The following is a 27,751-nucleotide window of genomic DNA, read 5'->3' on the forward strand; positions in this document are numbered from 1 at the left end:
AATTTCTGATTTTGGCAGGTATTGGCACCAAAGATGGCACTGCCAAGAAAGACAAAGATTTCAAAGGAAAAGCCCAGAAGCAGGTGCAGTTTAATCCTGGCCAAACTTTAGCTACCTGGCGAGTACGGATTTTGAGTGATGGTGAACATGAACAGTCCGAGTCCTTTCAAATTGTTCTTTCTGAGCCCGTCATGGCAGTTCTGGAATTCCCTGATGTATCCACGGTGGAAATTGTAGACCCAGGAGATGGTAAGAAATTTTCTAGAACTGTACTGCCAACATGTTCGTATACCAAAAGATAAACTGGAGGGCAAATGCTACGAGTAACAGTGGTAGTAAAGCTTGCTTTTACTCAGAATATTTCTGAAGGCAGACTTGGGCACTGGGTAGCCATTTGTCCTCTATCACTTTAGGTGATTCAAGAATACATAACTAAGATAGCATTCTTTGATTAAATAGCTGCATTTTTCCTGTTACATTATTTCTAGGATTTTTTGTTTGTTTAGTTTTGCTTTTATTTTAGATATAGTAGGTTTTTGGTTCAATGCATTTTGCAAAGAGTATCTGCACATGTGGCTGGAGACTGACTTGATTTACTCTGCCATGATAATTCATGTGGGAAAGTCCAGGCTGGTTTATCCCAACAAGTGTGGCTTTTGGCACAGGCCAGTTGCATCAGTTAGACTCTGATATCAAGCTGAGAAGCTCAATAAGGGTAAAGTTCACTAGACCAAGTACAGCACAAGCTGTGTCAAGAAAAATGAAATTACCATTAAATGTAAAGAAAGAAGCTGATTAACATTTGAAGAATATTGTGCAGGAGAACTGTCAGAGATTTCATAGTTCCTAGTTGCAAATGCAAGTTAAATCAGAGGTTATCCGATTTAGACAGTGAGAAAAATAGTACTTAACTCAAAAAGTAGTATGTATGAGACAGAGAAATTACCTGAAAAAGTGTTAAATCTCCGTCTTTTCTATGTTTAGTGAGATAGCGCAACTCGAGATAATCATTTTAGTCGTCTTAATGCCAACCATGTTTTTTTTCTATTTCTGATATTAACATAAAATTTTTACAGTCTCAGAGAATGTGTAGTAGTTATGCATAAAGTGAACTTGCATAGGAGAAAATCAAATGCACAACTGCAAATCAAGGAATATGTACATGAAAAAATATAGAAAAACCTTTGAAGGGTAGGACTGGGTTTCCTAACTATATTTAAAGCTCAGAGTATAACCGAATAGGAGCCATCAAAAGCTTTATTTTGCTTCCAATGAAAACTATTTTATAATTCATTTATTTGAATGGTGTAGTCTTAGCACCAAAATAGTGTGCTTGTTTGGGAAGCTGTACCAGCTCTTTGATGTATGTGACATCAATTAATGTTTTATTCAAAAAAGAGATTGCATAAAGATGTGTTTTCTTATACTAGCTAAGATGATGTAGATTATTCTCCTCTGGGCATTTATGTTGTTCCTAAGGTTTTTTAAGCTTTTATAGTGTCATTTTACTCCTAGTTGGATAATTATGAGAGAGACACGAAACAGAACAGACTTCCCCTTTTTTTTTTTTTTTTTTAAACCTGAATTACTGCATTTTTAAGGTAGTTTTTTGACCTTAAGTCATGCTAGTAGTATTTTCCTGTTGGAGAAATGAGACGTGGAACATATTATCAAAGGGGTCACATGAAAATTTTCAGAACATTGTTTGCCAAAGTACTCTGAAATAATGAAAAAATTTGCTTTGTGCAGTCATCTGATACCACTTGATTTGATATGATACAGAATTATATTCTGTTTGGATTGCAGTCATATTAATGAAACTGTAAAGTTGCTTTATAATTATATGCATAACCACGTTTTGTTCTGGGGTTTTTGAGGGAACAAGAATAAAATTGATCTTGAATCCCAGTAACAGCATAAAACTCAACAATGTTTGTATTAGTATAAAATAATGAAGGGATTTAAAATGCTTTTTAGTGTGGGGTTTGTTTGTTTTTTTTCCCTGAAAAACGGATCTGACATTCTTTGGTCTGATGTATTTTAGGATGAGGTTGCTCTCCAGACCTCACTGCCTGTATTGGGTAGATCTCCTTAGAATAAAACAGGAGTGCAGCCGACTCAAATCAAATCTCCAAGTCAGAGTGAGATAGCAAGAGCTCAGCCTTACATCCTCAATGCCAAATTATTTTCATGGTTATCTTGATGCAGAAGTAAAAGAATGGCCTTTCAGAACCACTGCCCGTTTGTGAGCTATGCTATCAATAGTTCTGTGATTTACATTTAATAATGAAATGCTATTGAAATAACAAAAATGTAGAATTTGTGGACAAATTCTCCAAATCCTCTATTGCACCATTAACACTAAATAAGTAAATTGGTCACACTAGAGACTACTTAGTAAGGACTTGTGAATTGAAACCTAATGATCTAATCTTATTTTCTATTTCTGAAAGACTAAGAAACCCTACTTCTTTCACCCACTTAGTTTTTTTTCTTAAAATTTAGTGCCATTACTGATAAATGTGAGTTATTCATTACAGTTTAGAATATGCTAAAATGCTCCTAGCTATTTTACAGGTCACTTTATGAGGCCATAAATCTACATAAACAAATATGTCTGTTCTTCGCAGAATCAACTGTCTATATTCCTCAGTCAACCTATACTATTGAAGAAGATGTAGGTGAATTATTTATTCCAGTCAGAAGAAGTGGAGATGTGAGCCAGGAACTGATGGTTATCTGCTACACACAACAAGGTAACAGAATCCACTACAGAAAATAAAAAAAAAAAAATGACAAAACTAGAAAAGAGACAGAAAAACAAAAATAATTGTTCCATCTACTGTACAATAAAATTGCTTTTAACACTGTTAATTACTTTTTCATCTAACGATCTTCAGTCTCAACTGGAAATGTAGTCATTTTTGCAATCTATCTTAGAGTATTATTTAATTCAACGGAAAAATCATCATGTTCCAAATTTTGCTGTTTGTTAGGAGTTGAAGGGGATCTGTGTTCTTTGTCTTTATGCAAGATTTTTATATGCAGCCCCATATATCTGACAGTGAACAGAACAAAAGTACTGCAGTGGTTGCCCAGGATATCCTTTACTTGTTTGTATTTTGAAAAAAATGGTATAAAATAATATTGCTTAATTGTCATCCTTCTCCTTCCTCTATCTGTCAATCTCCTATTGATTATGTCTGCACAGAGCATGTGGTCTCCACACATGTGCTTTTATTGTTAATTTTCATCTGGAGAAACGAAGCAGCATTTTTGGTGAAGTGATCTGGAACAAAAATAATTTGTTTTCATCAAATTCTATCAATTTATAGTTAATTTATGGTCCACTTATATCTTCAACTGATAAACTATATTAAAGGAGTTAATCTGTAGTTCTCACAGGATCTCGTTTGTCAATCTGTGTTTCCTGTGATAGACTACAATATTCACTCTGACTGAAAAACTGCAAATTAATTTGAGGAGCAATATGCTTGCATTGCATCATGTAGAAGAAGCAGTTTGTCCAGGGACCTCAAAAATGTAGCCTGGTCAGAGGTTTCAGCCCATCTTATCACCTAAAAGTAAATAGAAATTAAAAGGTAATGAAACTAAAATTCAGCCTCTGTGAGGGGATCATTATAACTATTATATGTATAGTGACTGTTTTCCTTTCATGCCACAGGAACAGCATCTGGCACTGCCCCAACCTCTGTGCTTTCTTACTCTGACTACATATCCAGGCCTGAGGATCACAACAGTGTTCTACGTTTTGACAAAGATGAACGAGAAAAAATGTGTCGGATAGTCATCATAGATGATTCCTTATATGAAGAGGCTGAGACCTTTGATGTTTTGCTGAGCATGCCGATGGGCGGAAGAATTGGTGCAGAATTCCCAAGCACTCGAATTACCATTGTACCTGACAGAGATGATGGTAAGACATCATGTAATAAAGCAATATTCCCAGTCCAGGACTGAAACTACAAGTAGCATCACACTGAAATCAGCATGTAGAAGCTGGATTTTTCACTTCCTCCTAGTGGTTAAAACACATGCTGCTTCCATCTTGAGATGTGAAGATACTTTTGGAAAGCTATGTGGGTTTTCTAGAGTTTAGTATTCATATTTTACAGTTTGAGAAAATCACATGAGCCAATTGAGAGGGAGAAGATGCACCTTTCCATTCTATCACAGTAACAAATGAAATCCAAAATGTCACCCTACATGTGTGATTCTGAGGTTGTGTCCACAAAGCCTTCAGGCCCATTGCCTTATGCTCCAAAAGACCATGTTGTTGGAGGCCCTGATGGACCACAAGCCATCTAGTATCTGCTAAAAGGCAATTAGATTCCTTCTGATTAGATGCTGCATTCAAATTTCTGCCTAGAGGTTTCTATGTATGCATCCTCTGTCTTTTTAGTAAAGCAGATGACCAAAAGACAGTCATGTTGCTTTAGAAATCCCTTCAGTAAAGTGCTAACAGAATAACGTCCTTTGTCCAGATGGTTCATAGCCTTGATATATCATGTTGAAAGGGACATATTTGCTGGTGATTAGACAGAGGTCCATGACTAAGGAAGAGTAGAATCAGCACACTGTATTACCAACTGCTTTGGAAAATACGTGTAAACATTAATACAGCCCCAGGCCTCTATTTCAGTGTCCCTAGAACTGGTGTGGCAACTCTTGCTAGGCGTGGTAGCAAAAAATTTTCCTGGTACAATTGCCCTCATTCATGTGCGAAGTTTGGAGGCTGACACCTCAACTGTAAATTCTGTGAAAAGAATACTGATAAGCTATTTTAGTCCTCTCTATGAAGCCATAAACCATCTATTGTGACACTGTCTTATTTCCTAATGTGAGAAATGATATAGTGCAGTACTCTCTGAAAATCTGATGCCAAGATAGATTGTTATTATCAGCACAGTGATTTCTCCCTAGTTACTGATATAAAGGGCAGCTCTTAAAGGCAGGAAGTTGACACCCATCTAATTGCATTGCAAATACTCAGTCTGCCTGAAATTTCTCATGTGTAATCCTGTGACAGAAATGACTTTGTTTTCTCCGTAAAGCATTTGAGTAATCATATAACATTAATGAATACAACAGTTTTGAAATTACACTTCTTGTAAAGTAACAGATCGTGTATCGAATGCAAGATGAAATAGAATTATGTTTATCTGACTCTGCTGTGATAGCAAATACAGATTTAATTCTGTATGTTTTTTACATCAGTTTGATTTATTGAACCATTTTGATGACTTCATGAACTTTACAATTTGTAGATAGTAGGGCATAGAATATTGAGAGAATAGCTTTAAAAAACATATCCATGAAAAATCTGATTACCCAGCTTTGGAGACTTTCTGACCACTTAAAATGTACATGGAAAATTTGGGGTGGAGAGAATGTTTCTGCAAGAGATTATGAAAAATAGAGATGAGCTCGTATTAGAGCATCTAACTTCAGTGGGAACGTCAGTACCTGGGAGGATGGGTTTTTATAGATTTTTTTTATCATTTAAAATAAGATATTGTCATTCATAGGCTTATACATTTCCTGCATTTATGAACACAACTTACCTTAATGTTACAAACTTTTAAACAGGGTTTATTTAGCAAATATGAATAATCTTATGGGGTTTATTAAAAGGTGATATGGAGAAGTGTTTGGAAAATTCAAGTAGAGCTTTTTCATTATGTAGCAACTGAAACATCAACATTTCCTGGTAAGCGTAAACAATATTTTGGATATTAACAAATAAAGGGGCTTTGAAGGGCAGATTTCCACCATTTTTTATGGATATTCACTTGTCTTATTGTTCCCAAAATGTTGCATATGCCATATTTGGAATAGTGTAACAAAGTACCTTTTTTTTTATTTTCTTTCTATATCAGTGAATGTAGTGCCACAAAACAATCCAGAGCATTCAAAACATTACTGACAATTTACTTACCAGTAAAGTTTTCTACCACAGCCTTATGTTTTCAGTTTGCACAAAAACATAATGCATGGCAACAGAAAAGTCTACATGCATTTTTTTTCACCTGAGATCTGTTGTGCTGCCTATTCTATACAAAGCAGAGTACAAACTATATAGTCAGTAAATTATAAATTATACCTTATATATGTATTTATGTATTCATTCATCCATGCATATACATATGCTTGTTTCTGACTGTCTATATATCACAGAATCACAGAATCGACTGGGTTGGAAAAGACCTCAGAGATCATCGAGTCCAACCCTTGGTCCAACTCTAGTCCGTTTACTAGATCATGGCACTAAGTGCCATGTCCAATCTCAGTTTAAAAACCTCCAGGGACGGCGAGTCCACTACCTCCCTGGGCAGGCCATTCCAATGCCTGACCACTCTCTCTGTAAAGAATTTCTTTCTAATATCCAACCTAAATTTCCCCTGGCAGAGTTTATGCCCATGCCCCCTTGTCCTATTGCTAACTGCTTGGGAGAAGAGACCAATCCCCACCTGGTTATAACTTCCCTTCAGGTAGTTCTAGAGAGTGATGAGGTCACCTCTAAGCCTCCTCTTCTCCAGACTAAACAACCCCAGCTCCCTCAGCCTCTCCCCATAGGTCTTATGTTCAAGTCCCTTCACCAGTCGTGTTGCTCTTCTCTGGACCCGCTCCAGTATGCACATATTAATGTAATATGTGACCAATTTAACACCCTGGCCACCACAATTGAAATTCTTCATAAATAAGCAAGGGATTTTAAGCAGTGTTGATCATTATTATTTGCAGTGCACAAAATTAATTTTAATAAGTTAAACCAGTATGCTATGTGAACTTAAAAAGCATTTTCTTCTAGCTTTCAACAAGGAAACTTCATTTTAGAAATTGTCTAAGAAAAAGGTGGGTAAAAGCTTTAGTACATATATAATAGTCTATGAGATATAGTAATGTTATCATCATAAATTCTGTAGTCCACTTCAGTCTGTTTACTTCACATCTACTGATACTTTTTTTGTCATTGTTTGTTTAAACAAACTTGACAAAGTTTCTTTGGACAAATGTCAGAGTTGCTATTTCACCAAATACTGTGACTGGATTAACATTATGCATTGACTTCTTCAGGTCAAAAGATGCAAGCAGCAAAGGTTGAAGTTTAATAATACTGCATGAGATCTTTCCTATGTAAGTCAAGTCAGCACTAGCAATACTACCTTATCTCCTCTGGCATTCAATGCGAGTTAATTAGGAAACATTCACCTTCAGTACCTATCATCAAAGTCTCTTCTTCTAGAGAAGGCCCCTAGGGTCTAACTAAAATAGCTGAGTTGCTATACAGTTATGACAATAAACAAAAAGAGGTGTACTCAATTTTTTAGTGAACTGGAGTATATTAAAGGAATTCCTGGCAACTGGATACTTTAATGGGGATTATACAGTTGTGCAGTGCTGCCAAAGCAAAACCTGAAAAAAATCATAGTATGTAGAACATGCATGGATATTTATATATGAGAAAGGTGATTATAAAAATGATGCTGCTGTTGGAACATTTCTTGCCTTAGAAGGGACATTTCCTGATAGGTCCTGAAGTTGGAGATGGACACAAAAAAGATTGAATTAATGGAATGCACAGCAAAGTAAGATGTGCATGGTAATAATGGATTCAGTGTTATGTCACTACAGTTTAAGCAGTACAAAATAAAAACGTGGATCAATTTGAGTCAGAGGTCTTAATTACTAACCATGAACCACTGTAAGAAAAGCATGCAAAGGAAAGACCTATGCAAATTATCCACTTTTGGGGTGGCAGTAATCTTACTTGATATTAGCCATCTATACATGTAGACATCTCATTCAAGCAGGTTATGCCAGGATCATTCTATAGCTAATGAAAAAAGACATAGACTCCCAGGAAGCATCCCATTCTAGGAGGAGTATCTAAACTGTTAGAATCAGTTACCATATGTATCTTGTGAGTCTGAATGCCTTGATTTCTGACAGTACGTATAAAGCGTACCCTTAGGAATTTAATTTGCCATTCATCCCAAGGTCATAACTGCTACTGGGCATGAAAGAAGGAATTCTTTCTAATTTTGTGTTAAAACTATGAAATACCACTAAACAACGAAGAGATACATAGCAGTTCTTGCTTCATAAAACAAATATGATTTCTAAAGACAAATCTAAATTAATATAGTGGAAACCTAACAAAAAAAAAAAAGAATGCTAAAGAGCATTTCAATAGTAGTGCATTTCAATAGGTATTTAGAGTTTGAGATAAAATCCAAAATCCAACAAAAAGTTCAGCTATTTTTTTGTACAAATGTGAACTTGTGTGACTAAATCTAGCCAGAACTGATAGGCTGAACTACTTTTTCTTCATTCCTCTGAAGGATTTAGGGGATGAACAGAAATCAGTGAAAAACCTGGGGCCAGTTGGTGGGCTCAGGTCATACCTATCCTGCATGGGGAGCACAGAGTTCAGCATAAAGCTGGAGGCGCTTTACATAATACATCAATATTATGCATCTAGGAAAAGGAAGATAAGTTTGCTGTGAACTTGTCATTCCTCTTGGAGAGAGGAGTCCTGCAGTTTAGTCTCAGAACCCAGTTTTCCATAGAAAAGCCTTAATCCCCAGGCACTTGGCAACTAAGCAAGATCAGCCTGGAAGCACTCTCTGGTTTTCCAACTGAAGCTGTGACTCTGAAATAATTTCACATATATAGAGAAAAAATCATATGAAACTATTTGTTAGTATCCTTCTGGTAATGAGGAGCCTGTAATTTGGTTCCAACACTAACAGCGTTGCTTGTGTAACAAGTCTGATACAAAATGCTTTAGTCCTTGCAACACAGCATGCAGTCAAAGCTCTGCTCTCCATAGTCAAATGTTTTGATTGTCAGGCTGCTGATTTAGACTCTTTCTTACTTATTCTGTTTTGTATTGTGAGCAGATTTTAATCACATAGTTTAATCATGGTTTGTAATCACATTTGGAAACCAGCAGAGAAGAGGTGTGATGAATGCAGAGCTGGAAGTTTACAGCTAACAGGAGAATGCTTACAATTATTTTGTCTTCTTCAATTTTTTTGTGAGTGACTGTTTTTCCTTGTGATTTTAATTCCATGCTACTGTATTTAGTGTTGCCATGAGAGCACACAGCCTTACAGCCAGGCTGACAAACAGTCATCTTGCTGTGGTGGAATTGTTGAAGCCTCATGCTGTTCACAGCAGGAAGTACATTAAATATGTTTGTTCCACTTCATTCACATTAGATGGGCAAGCAGCCGTTCAGACTTCTTCTTGGCATTTCTACATCAAGGCTGGGAAAGCAAAGGACTCAGATTTATGTCAGAGGTTTGCTTACCATTTTCTTTATGATTATTCAACAGAATCAATCACTCATATCATCCACATGATAGAGGATAGCGCTATCTGGGAATATTTTACAGCTGAGTAAATTGGATGATGGTATGATCATGGTATGATAATGCAGAAAGCCAACATTAGAGGTCAAACAGAACAGATTCATTCTTTAGTCTTCTGGAGGTTTCTTTAAAACACTTGCTCTCACTACTCCTACAGTTAATTAAACTTTGGAAATCCTTAGACAATGTTCTGGAAATCAGCAGCCACTAGCACTTGTCCAGATTGCTTGGAGCAGTTAAGTCCATATTGATGTTTACTATTAATAACCTGAAAAGAAGCAGAAAGTCAACTCTGCAATGCTACAAATAAATATATGCTTTGCATTCAGCCTCCCAGTAGGCATACAGTATCAACTAACTTTCAGTGTGTGTACTGAGCCAAATTCCAGCTGAGATTAATTAATAATGCTATTAGTAATGTGATTTGTCAGAAGCACATCCTTATCTCACAAGGCTATATGGAATTTCCTTATTTCCATTGGCTTCTGAGGCAAGCAATCCAGTATGTCTCTTTCTTTTCAACAATAGGTGTTTCATAACCTTGAACTGAATGAGTGGTTGGTTGATCTTGGTAGATAATATCTGGCAGTCTATTTGTCCAGTTTTAGTTACAGCCTGAACAGTGTAGGTAGAGCATATCCAGTGTTCTGTTACAGACTGGAGTCATGATTTGGCCAAGTAGCCCTCGCCATTCTCTGGAGATGACTAAAATAACAAACTAGTTTTTATTTTTTCCTCTGCATAGCCATCTTTGACTGCTTTCTCCCTTTTCTATTTTTACAGTGCTTGAGGGCTTGATGCCTTTGGCACTTCTGTGCAGGTTTTAACTTCTTTTGTGCTCTCATTAGCTAAAATCTTTGTGTGGCCCCTCCCCTTTCCCTAGTCTGTGGCAGGTGGCCAGACTGGCAAGAGAAAAAATGGAAGACAGCCAATTTATGACACATGTTATACTCCCAGTTTTCTTTACTTACAGTTTCTTATTATCACCAGTTCAAAAGAGTGAAAAATGTTCAATTTGTGATGATAGCCTTAAAGATTTTGCAAAGTCCCTGTTTGCTGTCTATCACTGAAATAAATTAATGTCATATATCTGCAGTAGGATGTTCTATAAAGGCAACCAGGTACATTTATGATTTGCTTTTCTAGCATTGTCTGTTATTGACAGTTTATTGTATGTGTGTGTGTGTAAGTGCACACTCACACATTATAAACATATAAACTACAGATGTTGGATTAATCTCATCTTAGCTGTTTAATAACGAGGTATATAGTCTAACCTTATGATCTAGGCTCCTTCAATAGGTAAGGAGGACAGACCATGACCTCCAGACAGTCCTTTGTTACATTTATTTCAGATGGGTCCTTTGGGAGGACTCAGCTGGTGGAGCAGCATATCCTCTAAGCCTTCACTGCTGCAGGTTCTCAAATGGTTATCTTACATGTGCATTATTACAGTTCTATGTGAATTGTAGTAGTATTTCTAGGAGTGTTGAAATATAGAAAACAGCTTTTGAGTTTTGTACTCAAAACACATAAAAAGTTGATAAGCAGAAGGTACAAAATTATATGAACTGTAGGAAATTGATACTTTACATTCAATCTAGAATTAGTTAAATGAGGTTATGTTCTTACATGTACTGATGTTGTTTTCCAGAGCCTGATGGACCATTGTTTTATGACAGTTCATTCAAGCATACATTGAAAATCTTTCTCTCTCCTGTCTTCCAGTAGGATGTTATATTTTTTATGGCTTATGTTCTTTGTACTACAGATTTTATATTTATTATAGACAGTTTGAAAATGTAATGAATGCCTAGCAAACCATTCTAAATTAATCATTTGTTCTTGGTTGCTTGTGATTGGAGAGAGTAAATTTAATGACCTAGTGAGTGCTTTGTGTGTTTAAGATTTGGATAACCAAGTTGTGTAGGACATCTTGGCATATTCAGTTTCCATAATGTTTCTTCAGATCATCTTGCTTCCTGTGAAGCTCCTACTGATACTTTGCCATTTTGCTCATCAGTCTTTGAAGACCCAAAGGAACAACAGAGTAACCAGTGTACCCCATTGGGCTTTAATGGCATTGATTTTCCTTTTGAATGTGTAAATCATCAAAGGATTAACTTAGTTATTATCTTACATTATTGCCTGTCAGGCAACTCTTTTTCCCTACCAGATGAATAGCGTCAGAAGTCCAAAAGACAGAATTCAAGAACTCCTAAAAAACAGCAGAGTATATTTTCTGTCACTAGAGGTCTGATAAGTCTGACTGTTGTTCTGTAATCACTTCTGTTCTGTCTTCTTTGCTGATTCCCATCCTCAACATCAGCTCCTGCAATGGGAGCATGGGAGATCTCTTGCCTATTTTTCTTCTCAGACCTCAGTGGGATCATTATTCACAGTGTTCTCATTGTATCCAAGCAGAAAAACCTGTAAGACATTTTTTTTCTCTCAGTTAAGGAAACTCAACAGAGATGGCATTGTGATTGAATAGTAAAAGTGCAAAAATCTAAAGTCAGAATTGGGGCAGTGTCTTTCTAAGCCTCTCTTGTGATATGGTCAAGATGTTTCCAATCCAGAAAAGTCTGTATATACATATAGGCAGAAGAACAGATTTAATAACTATCCACAAGAACAGATATGTCCTGCACCTGAGTTGGGACAATCTTTAATATCTGTACAAACTGGGGGATGAGCCAGCAATGTGCAGTTTGCAGCCCAGAAAGCCCATTGTTTCCTGGGCTGTATGAAAAGAAATGTGGTCATTTGGTCAAGGGAGATGATTCTCCCTCACTTCTCTGCTATTGTGAGACCCCACCTGGAGTACTGTGTTCAGCTCTGGGCTTCTCAGCACAAGAAAGACATGGACCTGTTGGAGAGGGTCCAGAGGAGTGACACAAAAATGATCAGAGGAATGGAACACTTCTCATATGAAGAAAGGCTGAGAGAGTTGGGATTGTTCAGCCTAAAAACAAGAATGCTCCAGGGAGACCTTATTGCAGCCTTTTAATATATAAAGTGGCTTATAAGAAAGATGGATACTTTTTACCCAGGTGTGTAGTGACAGTGCAAGAGGCAATTGTTTTAAACTGAAAGAGGGTAGATTTAGATTGGACATAAGGAATTTTTTTCTTTTTTTTTTTTCATTTTTTCTTTTTTTTTTTTTTTTTTTTATTATGAGAGTGGTGAGTCAGTGGAACAGCTTGCTCAGAGAAGTTTTGGATGCCACATCACTGGAAGTGTTCAAGGTCGGGTTGGGCAGGCCTTTGTGCAACCTGACCTAGTGAAAGATGTGTCTGCCCATGGCAGGGAGTTGAAACAGATGATCTTTAAAAGTCTCATCCAACCCAAACCATTCTGTGATTCCACAAAAAATTACCCTTAGAAATTGCACAATTTGTATTTTATTTTGATCTTTAGAATATTATTATACCCTTTTTCTCAAACTCTAATGGCTTTTGTTGTATAAGGAGCTCACCCATTTTCAGCATGCATTTACTTTTATGAAGGTCCAGGAATTCTGTCTTTGCTATTTAATCTCCACAATTTCCTCACCATCTTCCTATCAGCTTTCATTACCAAACAACAAAATGCTTGTTATTCAAAACTCTTACTACTTGCCAACCATTGGAAATCTCAGCTCGGGAGAAAACATAATTGTCATCAGTATGACTTTGGGCTTTAAAATTTTAGAGATCAAAGTTACTATTTAAGTGTATGGTGTTACTAAGTATTATAAAGAAAACATTCCTAGAACGAGCTATTGTGATTTTTTATTATGTTTTTTATATTAGTGTAGGTGTGAGAAATGTACTTTGGAAGAGAAAATTTGAAAATATTCTTCTCAGAAAACCTCTATTTTTTGCAAATATACTTATTACACTCAGACCTTTTCTACAGAGTGCTTTTTCTGCAAGGTCCACTAGTAAACTAATTACTCAATTTAAGTGTGAAAAACGTATTTAGAAATGCCTACATGTTCTATCTTTCTGTAGCTTGATTTCTAAAATGCTGCTGAACTCCTACCATTTCTGGTTTTAGGAGCCCTCATTTGTTATTTCATGTATCACTGACTGTGAGCTCCTTCATACTTGGTCTTCTGGTAAGGTGCCTTCTATGTGGTAAATTGAAAAACTGCTGTCAAGCTTTCCCATTTATCTGCCTGCTTCTTCATCTGTTCATTGAGAATTTATTACTGATACCATTTCCTGAGTCTCTTAACAAAAAACAAAACAAAAAAACAAAACAAAACAAAACAAAATAGAACATGTAGAAGATTCTGAGTTGGTTCCATGCTCTGTGGGAGGTCTAGCCAGTAGGAAAATGGTATCTGAAAGTCAGATGGTTGCTGCAGGGAATACCATCACATTTGTATGATGTATTTGTTTCTTCAGCTATTAGGTTTTTTTATTTTTATTTACATGGGTAAATGAGGCAATTATCTGCATTATGGAACAGTGTCAGCAAGTGATTGTAGCTTAAAGATCTTTTCCAACCTAAACGAATCTATGATTACACAAAATCAGAATTAGCTCAGTTCTCCATCCTGCAAAGTATACTGCAGGCTGTGCTTGGAGAAGGGATGAGACTGACAAAAAAAGGAAAGAGTAGGACACCAGAGGTGGGATATCACTGTAGCCGTCTTAATGCGACCCCCAGCCTTGCAGCTATGGCTGTAGTCTGCTTCCCTTACTGTGCTACTTGGCTCACATTTGAGTTTTACTTACTCATGTAGCAGAGAGGTTAGTTGTGCATTCCAGGCCTGCCAGGCAGCTGCTGCTTGTGATGGTACTGTGTGTAGAGAAACTGAAGAATGGATGCACTTTAACATAAAGGTTTAGTTAAAATGTAAAGGTCTATACCGAATTAGTATGTATCATAAATATTTTAAAAGTGATTCACATATAATGTTGTTCATAGCAGTTACTGATCTCTGTTCACACTGTGTTACTGAAATTACTGGGTCAAGTTGCATAAAATTAGAGTAACTCAGTGATGAACCAGTCCACTCAATGTATGGCATTGCCTTTATAGAAAAAAAAACTTATGTGTTTTTCTTCCAAAATAGAACTGGGTTTACTAAAGTTTGCATTAATTTGAGTCTGTCCTTTTATGTGTTATAATGTTTGCGGTGTCCTTTAAAAAATCATTTTAAGTTGCTAGACAGAAATGTGCTGTTGAGACAAATGGAAATGCAGGCATTATTTGCTTGAGATAATGTGTGGCAATTGGTCTGCAACTAGTAATTTTGATCCTGAGGTGAATTTACTTTTTGATTGCAGAAGTTATGACAACAGTGCTAAAAAGATGAAAACTGCTAAGATTTAAACATATTAATTTGAAATGTAATCTGCTTTGACCACATCACATAAAAATCTATTGGCATTTGCACAATAGGTACCTGCTGCAGAACTCAGCTCTGACTGTAGTCCTGACCCCTGCTTCTATAGCATTCAGCAAAAATAAATGACTTGGCAAATTAAATTCATTGTGCTAAATGCAAGCTCAGTTGCTTGCATAGCCTCAAGTATGTGTAAATAGTTGTAGAATGGCACTACATATTTTTGAGATGTTAAAGTCCTCTTTGGTAATATCATAATATAATTTTTTTTTTTTTTGTAATGGACAATTTTTCCAAGCTTTCCTTTTGCTTTTATTAACATGCATATATGAGAGAGATTAAAGAAGTTAACCTTTACTGCTATTAAACAGTAAATGCCCATTCCTTCCCAAATCTAATGGAACACTTGGTCTTAACTGGTCTATCTACAACTCACTCCATGTTCAAAAGGATGGAGTCTCTTCTGTTAAATACAGACTCAGCAGCTGAGCCATTTAATGCTAGCTGTGATACTGAAATGCAAGTAAGCATTGTGTAGGGATGTATACGTTGTCTGGGTATGAGCCAGATGAGGTCCAGAGGAAATCTGGCCATGTTTATTTGTTGTTATGTCCAAGGTAATTAACTGTGTCGACCATCAGGGCTCATTACTTCAGACTCAGCATTGCACTAGCATGTCAAGACTGTACCAAAACAGGATGATAAGCTTACAAAGCACTGGTTTGCACCTTCTGCATTACCTCAACAGATTTCTGCTAGCTCTGGTAACACATGATGTTCATATCATAGCCTTTCTTTGTACTGTGCATGGAAAGAAGGAAGGTGAAAGCTTTTAAGAATAAATTGTTTAACACCACTAGAAATGATCAAGCATGAGTTCAGTCGTAATTAATGAATCTCCTAGTTACGATATCTAAATATGTCAGAGTGGCAGGTCATGTTTTCTTCTATTATTTTTCTCCTCCTGCGAATACATAAATATGTATATATGTATCTCTCACTGGAAGAATGTATCACTGAAAATCCCTTTAGTATTAAGACTTATTGCATTGTCAGAACAGAAGAGTCTGATTTTTTTGTATTTGTCCTAACTATCCTTCCTTAAGTATTATTTGTACTGGCAGCCCAAACTGATTGTAGCACCTTGCATATCTTCCAACCAACCTGCTCTTTTGCCATGTCCCTCTAAAGCAGATTGTAAAGATATCATTGTGAAAACAACAGCCTCCTTTGAAATAAGTATTTTCATGCTATCTCATTGATTTCCTGATATACATTCAAAGATAGACCTATTCCTAGCGGCATGAGAAGCGTGTTTGTTTTCCCGTTTGGTGACTGACTAGTGCTGTAGCAGATACAGACTCCTGACTGTGTAAGTGCATAAGCAAGACAAAGATTTAATTTTGTGCCAAGAAACCTGGGGCTAAAGCTCCTAACCTTTCTCCTCTGATTATTGTAACTTCATGCCAGGGAAATCTGTTCGTCTGAACAACAACAACAAAAAACCTCTAAAAAACCCTTCTTCTTATTTCTGTAAGAGGAAGCATTAAATTTGCAGTGGTCTCTCTCCAGAGTGATTTACTAGATTAAAGACCTGCTGTAAGTGAGCCTGCAGTCATTGAGCAGAGTGTTTGCCAGCCATGACCTGAGAGAGACAATGCGTTCCCTGTTAGTGGCTTGGCTGTGCTGCTTTCCCTGGGGAGCTGCTAACGCAGCTTACAGGAAATGAACTTACAAAACTTTTGTAAGGATTTGTTTCCTAGGATGGGAACCATGCAGGATGTGTCTTTCATTGAAGATACATGACTCAAAAAGTGTGAAAAACTCACTCCAGAATACAAGGGAAGCCAACTGAGGGTTTAGGCATTTTTATGTTTGGCTGTGACTACAGGAACAAGCAGCGCCTGAGGGTTCTTCTTCAGCAGCAGGAAAATAAGCATTAGGATGAAACTACAAGAAACCAAGAACATTTTATTTTACATCTTCCATTTAGTTTAGGGCAGGTCATCTAAGTTCCCTGTGTAGTCAGTGAGTAGAAGGGAGTGCTACCAGTTCTCTTCAGATTTTACTCACTGCAGTGCATGAGCCATTCCATCCCTCTTTCTGTGTGTTCCTTGTGCTGGGAAACCTTCTGGAGTTGCCTGTCCTTGTCCTTGAAAACTGAGAGCAAGTGGGCTGTGAATGTGAGTACCTCTCACTTAAGTGCTTAAAATGAGGTGGGGCCAAATCCAGTTCCTAATTCCAGAACTACCAGGACTTCACTATAGAGAGATCAGGGTTATAAAACCAAGATCAGACTTGGGAAAGTGTGCTAAGCTTTAAAAATGCTTATTCAAGAAATTACATGTATTAGATTTGATAATATTTTAACTACCTTTATCTGACCATTGGCACATTTGTAACCATTTGGTCTTAGTAGACATTCTGTATTTTTAATCTCTAGAGGCTGTGTGAGCCTTTGTCCATCTTAAGAACGTTACAAGATCATTTTCTGTCTGAAATGGCACACTTCTTTACAGATCTAATATCCAATTCTGCAGTATTCTTGCAAGTAGAACTCACAGCAAACTTAATAACAGTTATACGAGAAGGTCCAGAGAGTGTACCCTATTCACCTATTAAAAATGTTTCAGATAAGAGCTTTGCAGCCCCCAAAATAAATGCACCTGCTGATAAGCCAGTCCCTGTAGGCAAATAAGAGTGGTGTGTGTCTGTCTGTGCACACAAACAAACACACATTTAAATACAGATAATGTCAAATGAAAGAGATTAAATTTGAACTGAAAGCCTTGTCATCTACCAAACCTAGGCATTTGCCAAGTTTGTCTTTCATTTTGGAAAGGTCTTTCGTTCTGGAAAGGTTGATAACCTTGATAATGTTCAAGCAGGTCTATGAATCTTCTCTAGTATTCAGTAAATACATTCAATTCCATCAGTTTTTCACAGCCTATGATTTTAGTTTTATCAGATAAGTAGAGAAGCAGCTGCATTTGTTTTCAGTGATGTGGAATATTAACAGCTTTTGTTTGTTTACTTGTCTTTTAATAATTTATTTTGTCAGTTGTGAAATACAGGAAGAACTTTGAAAACAGAAGAGAAAATGCTTTCATCCAAAACTTCCAATTTGTGCAATTTATGTATGCAATTCAAAATGCTTTGGAACTGCTGCCTTCTCAGATAAAATTTTGGCTTAGTAATAACTGAGTAACTACTTTATATTACTTCTGGTTAGTTTTAATTAAAATTCTATTTTACATTGTTGAGCTTTCTATAAAAAGAAATGAGCAGTCTACCACAGAAGAGATTGTTGCCATAAATTGTGTAGTCAGTCAGATTGTCTTCAAATACTTCAGAAAACCATAGATATTTTGTCTGGTTATCCTACAAACCTCTACAAAACCTTCATAGCACAATGTCTTCACAACATTTGGCTTTATTGAGCTTATTTGTAGTCAAAAGCAGGTTCTTCAATTCCAAAACATTTGTTCCACTGTAACAGAAGTCATAGATTTTGCAACATACTTATACTGTTAAGAAAATTTGGCTGAATCATGGAAATGATGGGCTTACCATTAAAAAGGATTTATGTCTGCTCCTTTGGGTAAATTGTACCTTTTCTATGCAGTAGGCAGATCTTTGTAGAACCATAAACTTTGCCAGTCATTTCCTTTGATTTTTTTTTCTCTTTTTATTATGCTTGATGAATAGGAGGTGTTCTTAGTGCCACTGATAGAGCACTGGTTAATTCTGTATTCTTTGTTGAGATGGCCATATGCTATATGGTATTTTGAAATGCATTTGTGATTATTGTATCCTCGTGATTATAATATCCTCACTAGGCAACAAAAGAAAATTGTGATGAAATAGAAAGAGAATTTGCGTAGGTCTCCAAATTACATCCCAGCCATTGGGGAAGGGAGATATGATTGCAGCTGCATAGTGGGGAAACTGAGACACTGGCTGTGTGTGCTTACTCTTCTATGTTTGAAAAAGGAATGGAAGGGATAGCAAAGAGGAGATGATAGACATCAAGGATGAAGCTGGGCTATGTTCTTAAGCCTGTTTATTTTGTGAAAATGCTGTGGTTAGAAAAACTGAAGAAGGGAGGAAAAAGGAGGATTAAAAAAAATGTCTGTTGAGTGGGATAACACAACCTCCTTTGCTTTTTTCTCTTATTTCTTATAAACTGTGGAACTTAAATATTAAGATAAAAGACTATTCACATTCCAGTTTACATGAAATAAGATTGATTTTGTTTTAAATGCTAGATGCAAGGGAATTAAAATTAAATAATTGCCCCTTCAGTTAGCTGGAAAACATTCCCAAAAGCAACTCTAGTTATACATCATGTGCCAGTCTGGTTTTAGCAACAGGAATCTGTGAGAACATTCAAGTTAAGGTTTTGTTATCTATATTCACCTTTGTCTGTTTGCACCAAAGTAAAAAATGCAAGGAATTTTCTGGCCTGTGAACAGGACCCAGCTCAAATAAGTTTAATGAGATAACACACTTGGTTTATAATTGCTGTCCCCAAATAGACAAACCAATACTTGAAAGGAAGCCAAAAAAAACCTAGAAAAATTCTAAACCTTAAAAAAAAGCTTTATTTCACTTACTGAGAATAGCAAAGTGCTCTCCATTGTATAATGTGGATTTTATTCTCTCTTGTTGCCTTTAATGCAAGGTAAAGAAACATTTACAGAAATTATTCTTCTTTCATCAGAACCAGCATTCTACTTTGGAAATGATGAATACTACGTTGATGAGAGTGCTGGCTATGTTGAGGTACATGTCTGGAGGGCTGGAACTGATCTGTCTAAAGTGGCATCTGTCACAGTGAGGTCTCGCAAGTCTGAACCAATAACTGCGGAGGGTAAGTTATTGTTTTGCTCTATTTTCATAACACATCTCAACAACAAATGCTAGTACTTTTGGTCTTGATATAGATTCGACTACATAAGATGAAATTTATATATCCTTTGCTCTTAGCAGATCTTTCTTCTTAGAACAAATTAAGTAGGCACAGAATTTCTCTCAAAGAAACCAGAGGAGGAGCAACTGTGAAGTCCAGCACTAAGAGAAATGCCTTCAGATATTCATATAGAACACTTTCCCACAAAGGCAGCTGATTGCTGCCTCAACAGCACACTGGGCACAGTTATAATCACTAACAGCATGCAGAGTTTGCTCCTGTCATTTTTACTGTAGACAATGAGACATTATTATCTAGTATATTGTTCAGCAAGAGGATTGCCACAGCTCTGAGGTTCTGTAATGTTTTTACAGAACCTTTCTCTGCAGAATCAAGTGTCAGTGGACTCGATTTTTTTTTCTTCTCACTAACCACAATATTTAAAACTAAGACATTCATATATAGACAGCACAAAAATTATCTCCCTTAGATGCTTATCCGGAGTGTAACTGGACACTAGAGTTTATCCTCTCAACTAATTTTCAGTGAGGCAAAGTTCTTTAAAACTTTATTGTTATTTCAGGAATATCTAAACATCATATATGTATGTATCATACATAACATATAAGAAAAACATCATATTTCTCATTAAAAAGAACACTATGAAGTCTGAAAAAAATATATGATTACTGTATTTCTGAACTTGCTTTGTATGATCCTGATGTCTTTATCTCATCCCAAATATTGAAGTTTTTCTGGGGGGAAAAGAAATATTTCCTTACAATAAGAATGTTAATTCATTGCGCCAGCACCTCTAGAATTCAGGACTGGGAATGACAAAGCTCTTGGGCTCTCCAGTCTGTTGGTCACAGCCTGAAAGCTCTGACATAGCTTGGCTGCCTGTGAAGCCATGAACTCGGTTCTTGGTCTTACGGAGCACAGCAGTGGATCTGCTGCACTGAGTTGCCAGTCCTGACAACCTGCCTGAGAGGCTGAGCTCTGGAGCAGGGACTCCAATGCCAATGCCAATGCCAGATAGCCAATGCCTATCTGATAATGGCCTTTAATCTTGCCAAATTTTGTCAAAATCACAGAATTCCAAGCTGTATTTTGGTGAAACAATTTCCCCCAAAGCTTTGGTTCAACAGCTCTGCTGCTCACCCTCCCAAAAACAAACATTTGAACTCTGTCCTACACTAAAGTCATAGGTTCCTCTAATGCTTTGTATCCAGGATACAGTGTAATATTTCAGTCAGTATCTTTTTTTTGTTCCTTCTCATTGGTTTGTTATGGCTTGGCTTGTTTTGCATTACACAAAATAAAACAAAACATAAAAGGAAGCCAGACTCAGAACAGTCTGTCTTTAACAGTAAGGTGCCAGACGCCACCTGGCATGGTCTGTATCAAATTAAATGCTTTTAGTTTCCATTAATTCTGTTTTACACATCTCCTCTGAACTGCAGTTCTTCCTTGCAGCCAGCTCACTGGCCTTTTCTCCTTCCCTTTTTACATTATGGTCTCAAAACTTCCAACTTTGTTACAGAATAATATGAACTGTCTTGCCAAAAGACTTTGCTTCATCTCCAGACTCTCTCAAAGCTTTGTGCTTAGTTTCGTTTCTCACTTAAAACAAGCTTTATTAGCTTTAGTGGAACAAAATCAGCCCCATTTTGTGGCTTGTATCACTAAGCAAAAATTGACTTAATATCGACATTTTCTATTGTATAGTTCAGCTTAGATAGTCAAAAGATATTTTTGTTTTAAATGACTGCCCAATTTAGCAAATTTTAAAATTATGTTTAAAAATAATTACCTAAAATTAACTGCCTAATGGTAGATATTTTCAATTGCATGTATTGCTGTTTATTCATAGATATTTTTTATCACCTTTTCATTGATAGCTGGTGTAGATTATGTAGGCATCAGTCGTAATTTGGATTTTTCCCCTGGAGTCAATATGCAGACGTTTCGCGTGGTAATTCTGGATGACCTTGGACAGCCGGTGTTGGAAGGAACGGAAAAGTTTGAGCTTGTGCTAAGGATGCCAATGAACGCTGCCCTTGGAGAACCCAGCAAGACCACCATCTTCATTAATGACTCAATCTCTGACTGTGAGTAATAATTTTTTGTAGTTTTTCAGATTTATGCAGGAGGTGAATGACTGCAATACACAGACAGCACTTCTCCTTTTGAATCACACATTTTAGCTGTAGGCAATACATTAAGTCGTTTGCTGCCTAGATGCTTATGGTATATATCAGGTACAAAGGAACATAACCAAATTTGAAATAGTGGAGGGAAGATATGGTAAGTTTTGCAATTATACTTTACACATGCTTTTTATGTTTTTCTGCCCAGTGCCTAAGATGCAGTTTAAAGAATCTGTACATGTAGGCAATGAAAATGATGGACAGATTTCTGCCATGATATACAGGAGTGGAGATATCCGATACACATCCACTGTGAGATGCTACACAAGGCAAGGTTCAGCTCAGGTAATGATGGACTTCGAAGAGCGTCCTAATACTGACAGTTCCATCATCACATTCCTTCCTGGTAAGTTCTTATTTTAGAGCTCTACTAGGTTTTGGTTTGTTTTGCCTTGCTTTGCTTTGGTTGTTTTGTTTTAATTGTGTCTTCTCTTAAAGTCATGCCAAAAAGTCTGCTCTGGAAAATCAAGGGTTTTTCCATACATAGGAGATAGAGTGCACACAAGTGATGTCAAATTTTGCTCCACGTCTGATCCAGAGGAATAATCAATAGCAACTAATGGGACATATCTTTACTTAGGTCCGAACTGAGTGCCAGAGTCTTTTTGATCCATGGTAGCAGAAGCAGATTCAGAGTAGCACAGTAACAGAAGCACAGACCTCTTGTCCGAAAGGAAACTTCAGAAGCTCTGTTCTTTGTTAGGCAGATTTCTGATAAATATGTTTGACTTTAACGGAACTAAGTAGTAGGCCTTTCAGCAGTGTATAACTCTGATTTCTGTTTGAATTTCTTTCCCAGAGAGTCTTTCCTAAGGTAATTCACTAGTATCATGTACTTAATATCGCACATCAGAGATGAAACACAAATAAATCGGTGTTACTGCCTTAAAATAATATCGCCTGATTCCCTCAATTTGTGCAGAAGACAGTTGAATATTTTAGTCTTTTCATTTTACATGCACATCATATTTTTGACAGGCCTTAAACAAGTTCCATCATGAGTATGAAATCCTTGGTATGCCCTTATCACAGCAATGACAGGCTTCATCTTTCTACAGACATGTATCGCAGTTCTCTTGTAAAGTGAGTTGTTCAGTCTATCTTTATTTAGAGCTTGCCTCAACTTTTACTGCTGTCGTGGACTCCATGCCCTTGGCATTGCTTCTGTGCAACAAGGAAAGAGAGTCCAGCTTGTTTGGATTAGTGGATCTGGGTCCCTTAGGAAGTGACTTTCCTCTATATTTGAATGTCACTCTATCATTTCTCCCTGAAGACAAGCAGCAAAGAGTTCTACTTGGATCATATATTGGTTTTATAAGCTTCCTAGGCCTGTTTAAGATGCAGCAGTTTCAGTACAGTTTTCACATTTCCCATGTAACAATGAGTAGGATGAATATTTTGGTTGTTTTTTCTTTTCCTACTGGATAATTTATTTTCTATAAGGGGAAAAAACACCTCAGAAAATGAATGCTGTCAAAATCCTGATCTGGTTCTGCATCTTGAAGAGCCTTGTTTGGTTTTGCATACATAATGATGAAAAAATACTGTAAATTGACATTATCTCTCTCATGTCCTTAGCTATTTCTTTTGTAAGGGATGTAGGAGTCGTTCTTGTGATGACAATCCCACTGAGTCTGACACTGGGAGCCCGACACTCTGCACACCACTCATAACTCTTGCTGTTCTTGTAGAAGTCTAAAAGCATGGCCTTTTTCCCAAAGCCTCAGAACATCCAGTAAGTCTAGGCACATTGATTTGTGAGTGCTCAAACTGAAACCAATGGAAGTTTAAAAGACATTAAAATCAAACGGAATGATATAAGTGAAGGTCCACACAGTTGGACAGTATCTTAAAAAGGCCTGAAATGCTTGAAATAAAAAACTCCAGATCAAAATTAGTATTAGTAAAAGGCTCTATTACTCTGCTTCCTCATGCAAGTATTTATTTTCAAAATACATGCTTTGGGGGACATCACTGAAAAGGTGGTTTTTATTCTAAGATAAAAGAAAATGAACAATATATAAAAATTGCCTACACTAAATAGAAACTTGTCTTAGAGAAGTCCCAAGATGGGACATTTCACTGAAGTAGTGAGCTTCCATACAAAGATAGTAAAGGTAGCAATACATTCTGCTCTCACTATTGTCATTACTCATTAACTTATATGGTGTCAAGGTGAATGACTTGGCCAGCAGAAACAGCCTGTCATTCCTTGAGCTTAGAGAGAAGTGCTATAATAAAGCAAAGGACACCTATGTTCTGCATGATATTACCTTCAGAATTATTGCAGGTGAAACTGAGAAGCCTTGTACACTGGTGCTTATGGATGACACTTTCCATGAAGAAGAGGAAGAACTACGTCTGGTTCTTGGCACTGCAAGGAGTGATTCTTCCTTTGGTGCCTCTATTGGCGAACAAAATGAGACCCTGATAAAGATTCGGGATGATGAAGACAGTAAGAAATTATTTTGTTGTTACTGGCTTTTGGAAGCCCATTTGTGTGCTCTAAAAACATTTTTTCTTTTAATTACAGAGTCTATTATTAAGTTTGGTGAGACTAAATTTAGTGTGAGTGAACCAGAGAACACAAGGCAAATAGCAGTTGTAAAAATCCCTGTGCTTCGTCTGGGAGACACTTCCAAGGTTTCTGTCGTGAGAGTTCATACAAAAGATGGATCTGCTACTTCTGGAGAAGACTATCACCCTATATCAGAAGGTAGAATCATTCAGATGATTATTACATTCTGCTATTTGTTTTTATTCATGACTGTAACATAATGTTTGAAACATGAAGTAACTTTATGAATAGAATACTTTGCAACCACATCCATGAATATGTTTTGCTATTCAAATTCAATATAGACCTAGGTGAACCTGCCTCAGCAGGTAAGTTGGACTAGATGATCTCCAGAGGTCCCTTCCAATCCGAACCATTCTGTGATTCTATAGTGGACATGATCCCTTGTGGTATGCAACAACCAAATTGCTCTGGAATTACTAGATATCAGTGAAAACATTTACAAAAGAATTGTGATTCCTTTGAAAACACCTGTAGCTCAAGTAACTGTGGAAGAAATGTGTGACTACTGCCTTAGTAACATTTGCAAAGTGTAATACCATTACTCTGCAGAAGCATCTACTCACAGAATATGAATTTGTAGTTGTTTGCTAAGGAATTCATTAAGCTAATGGATTTTGCTCTATGTAATAATTAATGTCTATTTCTATTTACTTTTCTACTTTCATAATAATTAAGCTTGCTTTCTATATCTCTGCAATTCAATATCTGCTGCTTCTCACTAGTAATTAATGAGGAAAGAGGTTGTGCAAGAGAATGAGAAATTTCTTAGATTATAAACTTCTTCCCATTAATAGCCCACCCACATGACTTAGTGAATGACTAATAAGAGTTTGTTTCACTGTGATTTTTTTTTTCTTCTGAAGCTTATGATAATACATGATACCAATCTGTGTTTTAAGATTAAACATTCATTGCTGGAGTGTTTTCACAGTTGTGGATAAACTACATTGGTGTTCAGTCCAGCTGAAAGATAAGATTTATTTTTGAACATACAGCAACATCATTGGGCTATCTCCAAATTCCATAGAAGAGGCATTTCCCAGTAGTGATAGTTGACAAGTTGTTAGTAATAAGAAAATTATCAGCCAAGAGCTTGCTAATTCCATTCACTTTGCATCCTGCATTTTACAATTTTGTTCTTTCCTCCTGAAAACCACAGGAATTTCTAGTGTCAGCTCATACTTATCCTATATACATTACCTATATGCATTGCCTTGCTTATGATCTCCCTGCTGTGCACCAACAGCACATGGGAACAGAGTTTTCAAGGGGAAAATGCTACTGCAGAACAAGCAGGTCTGGGTTCAGAAGCCTTTGACAAATGCGTGTGATCTGCAGGATTTCCCCAGAGGTTTCAGAACATGGGTGGATTTAGGGAGCCTGCCTATTCAGCCAGTGGCACAAACCCCACGTCCTTAAACTGCATCATCTGAAGGAAGTGTAGGAAACTGAAATCCAGTAAAATTTTTAGCTCTCACAGCATGTTTATTACCACAAAGAGTATTTTCATGGCTTAATAACAATTAAGGCTGGAAGGATCATTAGATCATTTAAACAGACTCACTGTGGGTTGCAAGATTCTCTCAGTTACCTACAGTTACTTCTCTATTGAGCCAAATAACTTTTGGTTAGAGAAAGTATGTGTTTCAGAAAGGGCATCCAGTCTTGGTTTGAAGGCACTGGAGAGACCCAGTGTTTCTGAGTGTTTTGCTTCACTGATCAGTCCCTGTCACTTCTTACAATTTGTGCCTTATTTCCCCTATGTACTTCAGCTTTCATCCACTGCTCCTTATTGTGCCTGTCCCTTTGGAGTGCAGAGCTCTTAAGCACTTGGTATTTTTTGTCAGTGACAGTGTTTCAATATACTAATCAGAACATCATTTTCTGCAAATCTTTCTGTTGTTTTTTTTTTTTTTTCTTCTGGTTCCTCAGTTTCTGTTCCTTGTTTGTGCTATCTTCAGTTAATTTGACATCCTTTAAAAAAGAAAGATAGTAAAAATGCACCTACTGTTTTAGTATTACTCTTACCCATTCCATACACAACTGTTAAATAGTTTCTCTACTTCTGCTTCCTTTAGTAGTTAAGACCTCCAAGAATCACAGTTCTCTTCTAACTCTGTCAGCTAAGACTGAACTTATGACAATGACCTCAGAAGCTTTTTCAGAGAAAATGATTTTCAAAATGCAATACCATTTTACATAACACTGATTTGGTGCCTTATTTTTGGAAGATACTATTGTATTAAAATGCATTTTGTGTGAGTAATCAATGACAATACTTTTTATTTAGAATTATTCAGTCTTTTAGCAATTCACAATATAATAATAATGTAATAATCAGTCCTAGATAATTTTCAAAATATTAATTGTATTAGACTAAATCCTGGTCTTTGCAAATCTCTTTTGATAATGATAATGCCTCATTTTCAGTGATTTCTGCATGTGTCCACTCCTATTCATGATTATTTTTAGCATCAAACAGGTTAAACTAAATATATGAACATTGTAATTGGAGAAGTACGAACTGCCATCTTGCATGTCTGGGCCTAGAACTACAACTTGTTATGAATAAATTTATTTTTACATGTCTCATTATTTTTTTTTAGAAATTGAGTTTAAGGAAGGTGAAACACAGCACTTTGTGGAGATTGAAGTTCTCTTTGATGGAGTAAGGGAGATGAGAGAGGCCTTCACTGTTCACCTGAGGCCTGATGAGAACATGGTTGCAGAAATACAGGTAACAAACACATGCATAGTCCTCAACAATGAAGACTGGTAAACAGGCCTTCTTGCTTTCTGGTTCATAGCTTTACTCTTCTTTTAAGCTTTATACACACCATTTTGGAAAAGGGGATCATCCCATCTGACACAGTATCACCTACCCAAAACAGTTTGTTGCCAAGGCAATAAGGTTCATAGGGTCACAGAGTCCATGAGAGCTTATGTAGAACCGAAATCTTCAAAATATAATTCCAGACACATTCTCTTTACAAAATCAGCCCTCAAAAGTGGTGTCCTATTAGAAACATTGGCTGGCAATACAATATAACCTTTATGCTGTAGAAAGAGTGATCAGGTGAAATATAACTTCTGCTGTCAAAACCATGTTAATATTATTCTTGTGGTAACTGCAGTAGCCACCCATTCTTTTTACTTAGAATTATATCATCCTTGGATTCTGTGTAAAATGTTCTTCAAACTCTTTGGCCCCTTCATTGGTATCACACCATATATAGTCTGACTCCAGGTAGCCAGACAGCAGAGGCACAGCCTTTGCAGATGACAAACACCCTATTTTCCTTGGGT

At 36.7% G+C, this 27,751-nt stretch overlaps 1 protein-coding gene across 1 annotated transcript in view; it reads left to right on the forward strand.

The window, feature by feature from the left end:
* Window positions 1-27,751, forward strand: part of FREM2 (FRAS1 related extracellular matrix 2) — a 133,920-nt gene that overhangs the window by 73,981 nt on the left and 32,188 nt on the right. Inside the window, exons 4-12 of the mRNA XM_021286899.2 lie at window positions 19-249; window positions 2,631-2,756; window positions 3,686-3,937; window positions 19,466-19,615; window positions 21,556-21,765; window positions 22,013-22,210; window positions 24,155-24,319; window positions 24,398-24,580; window positions 27,052-27,182. Coding sequence (XP_021142574.2) covers window positions 19-249; window positions 2,631-2,756; window positions 3,686-3,937; window positions 19,466-19,615; window positions 21,556-21,765; window positions 22,013-22,210; window positions 24,155-24,319; window positions 24,398-24,580; window positions 27,052-27,182 — 1,646 coding nt within the window. The remainder of the gene's footprint in view (window positions 1-18; window positions 250-2,630; window positions 2,757-3,685; window positions 3,938-19,465; window positions 19,616-21,555; window positions 21,766-22,012; window positions 22,211-24,154; window positions 24,320-24,397; window positions 24,581-27,051; window positions 27,183-27,751) is intronic.

Source organism: Columba livia, chromosome 1 (assembly GCF_036013475.1).
Source record: "Columba livia isolate bColLiv1 breed racing homer chromosome 1, bColLiv1.pat.W.v2, whole genome shotgun sequence".
Taxonomy (NCBI): Eukaryota; Metazoa; Chordata; class Aves; order Columbiformes; family Columbidae; genus Columba; species Columba livia.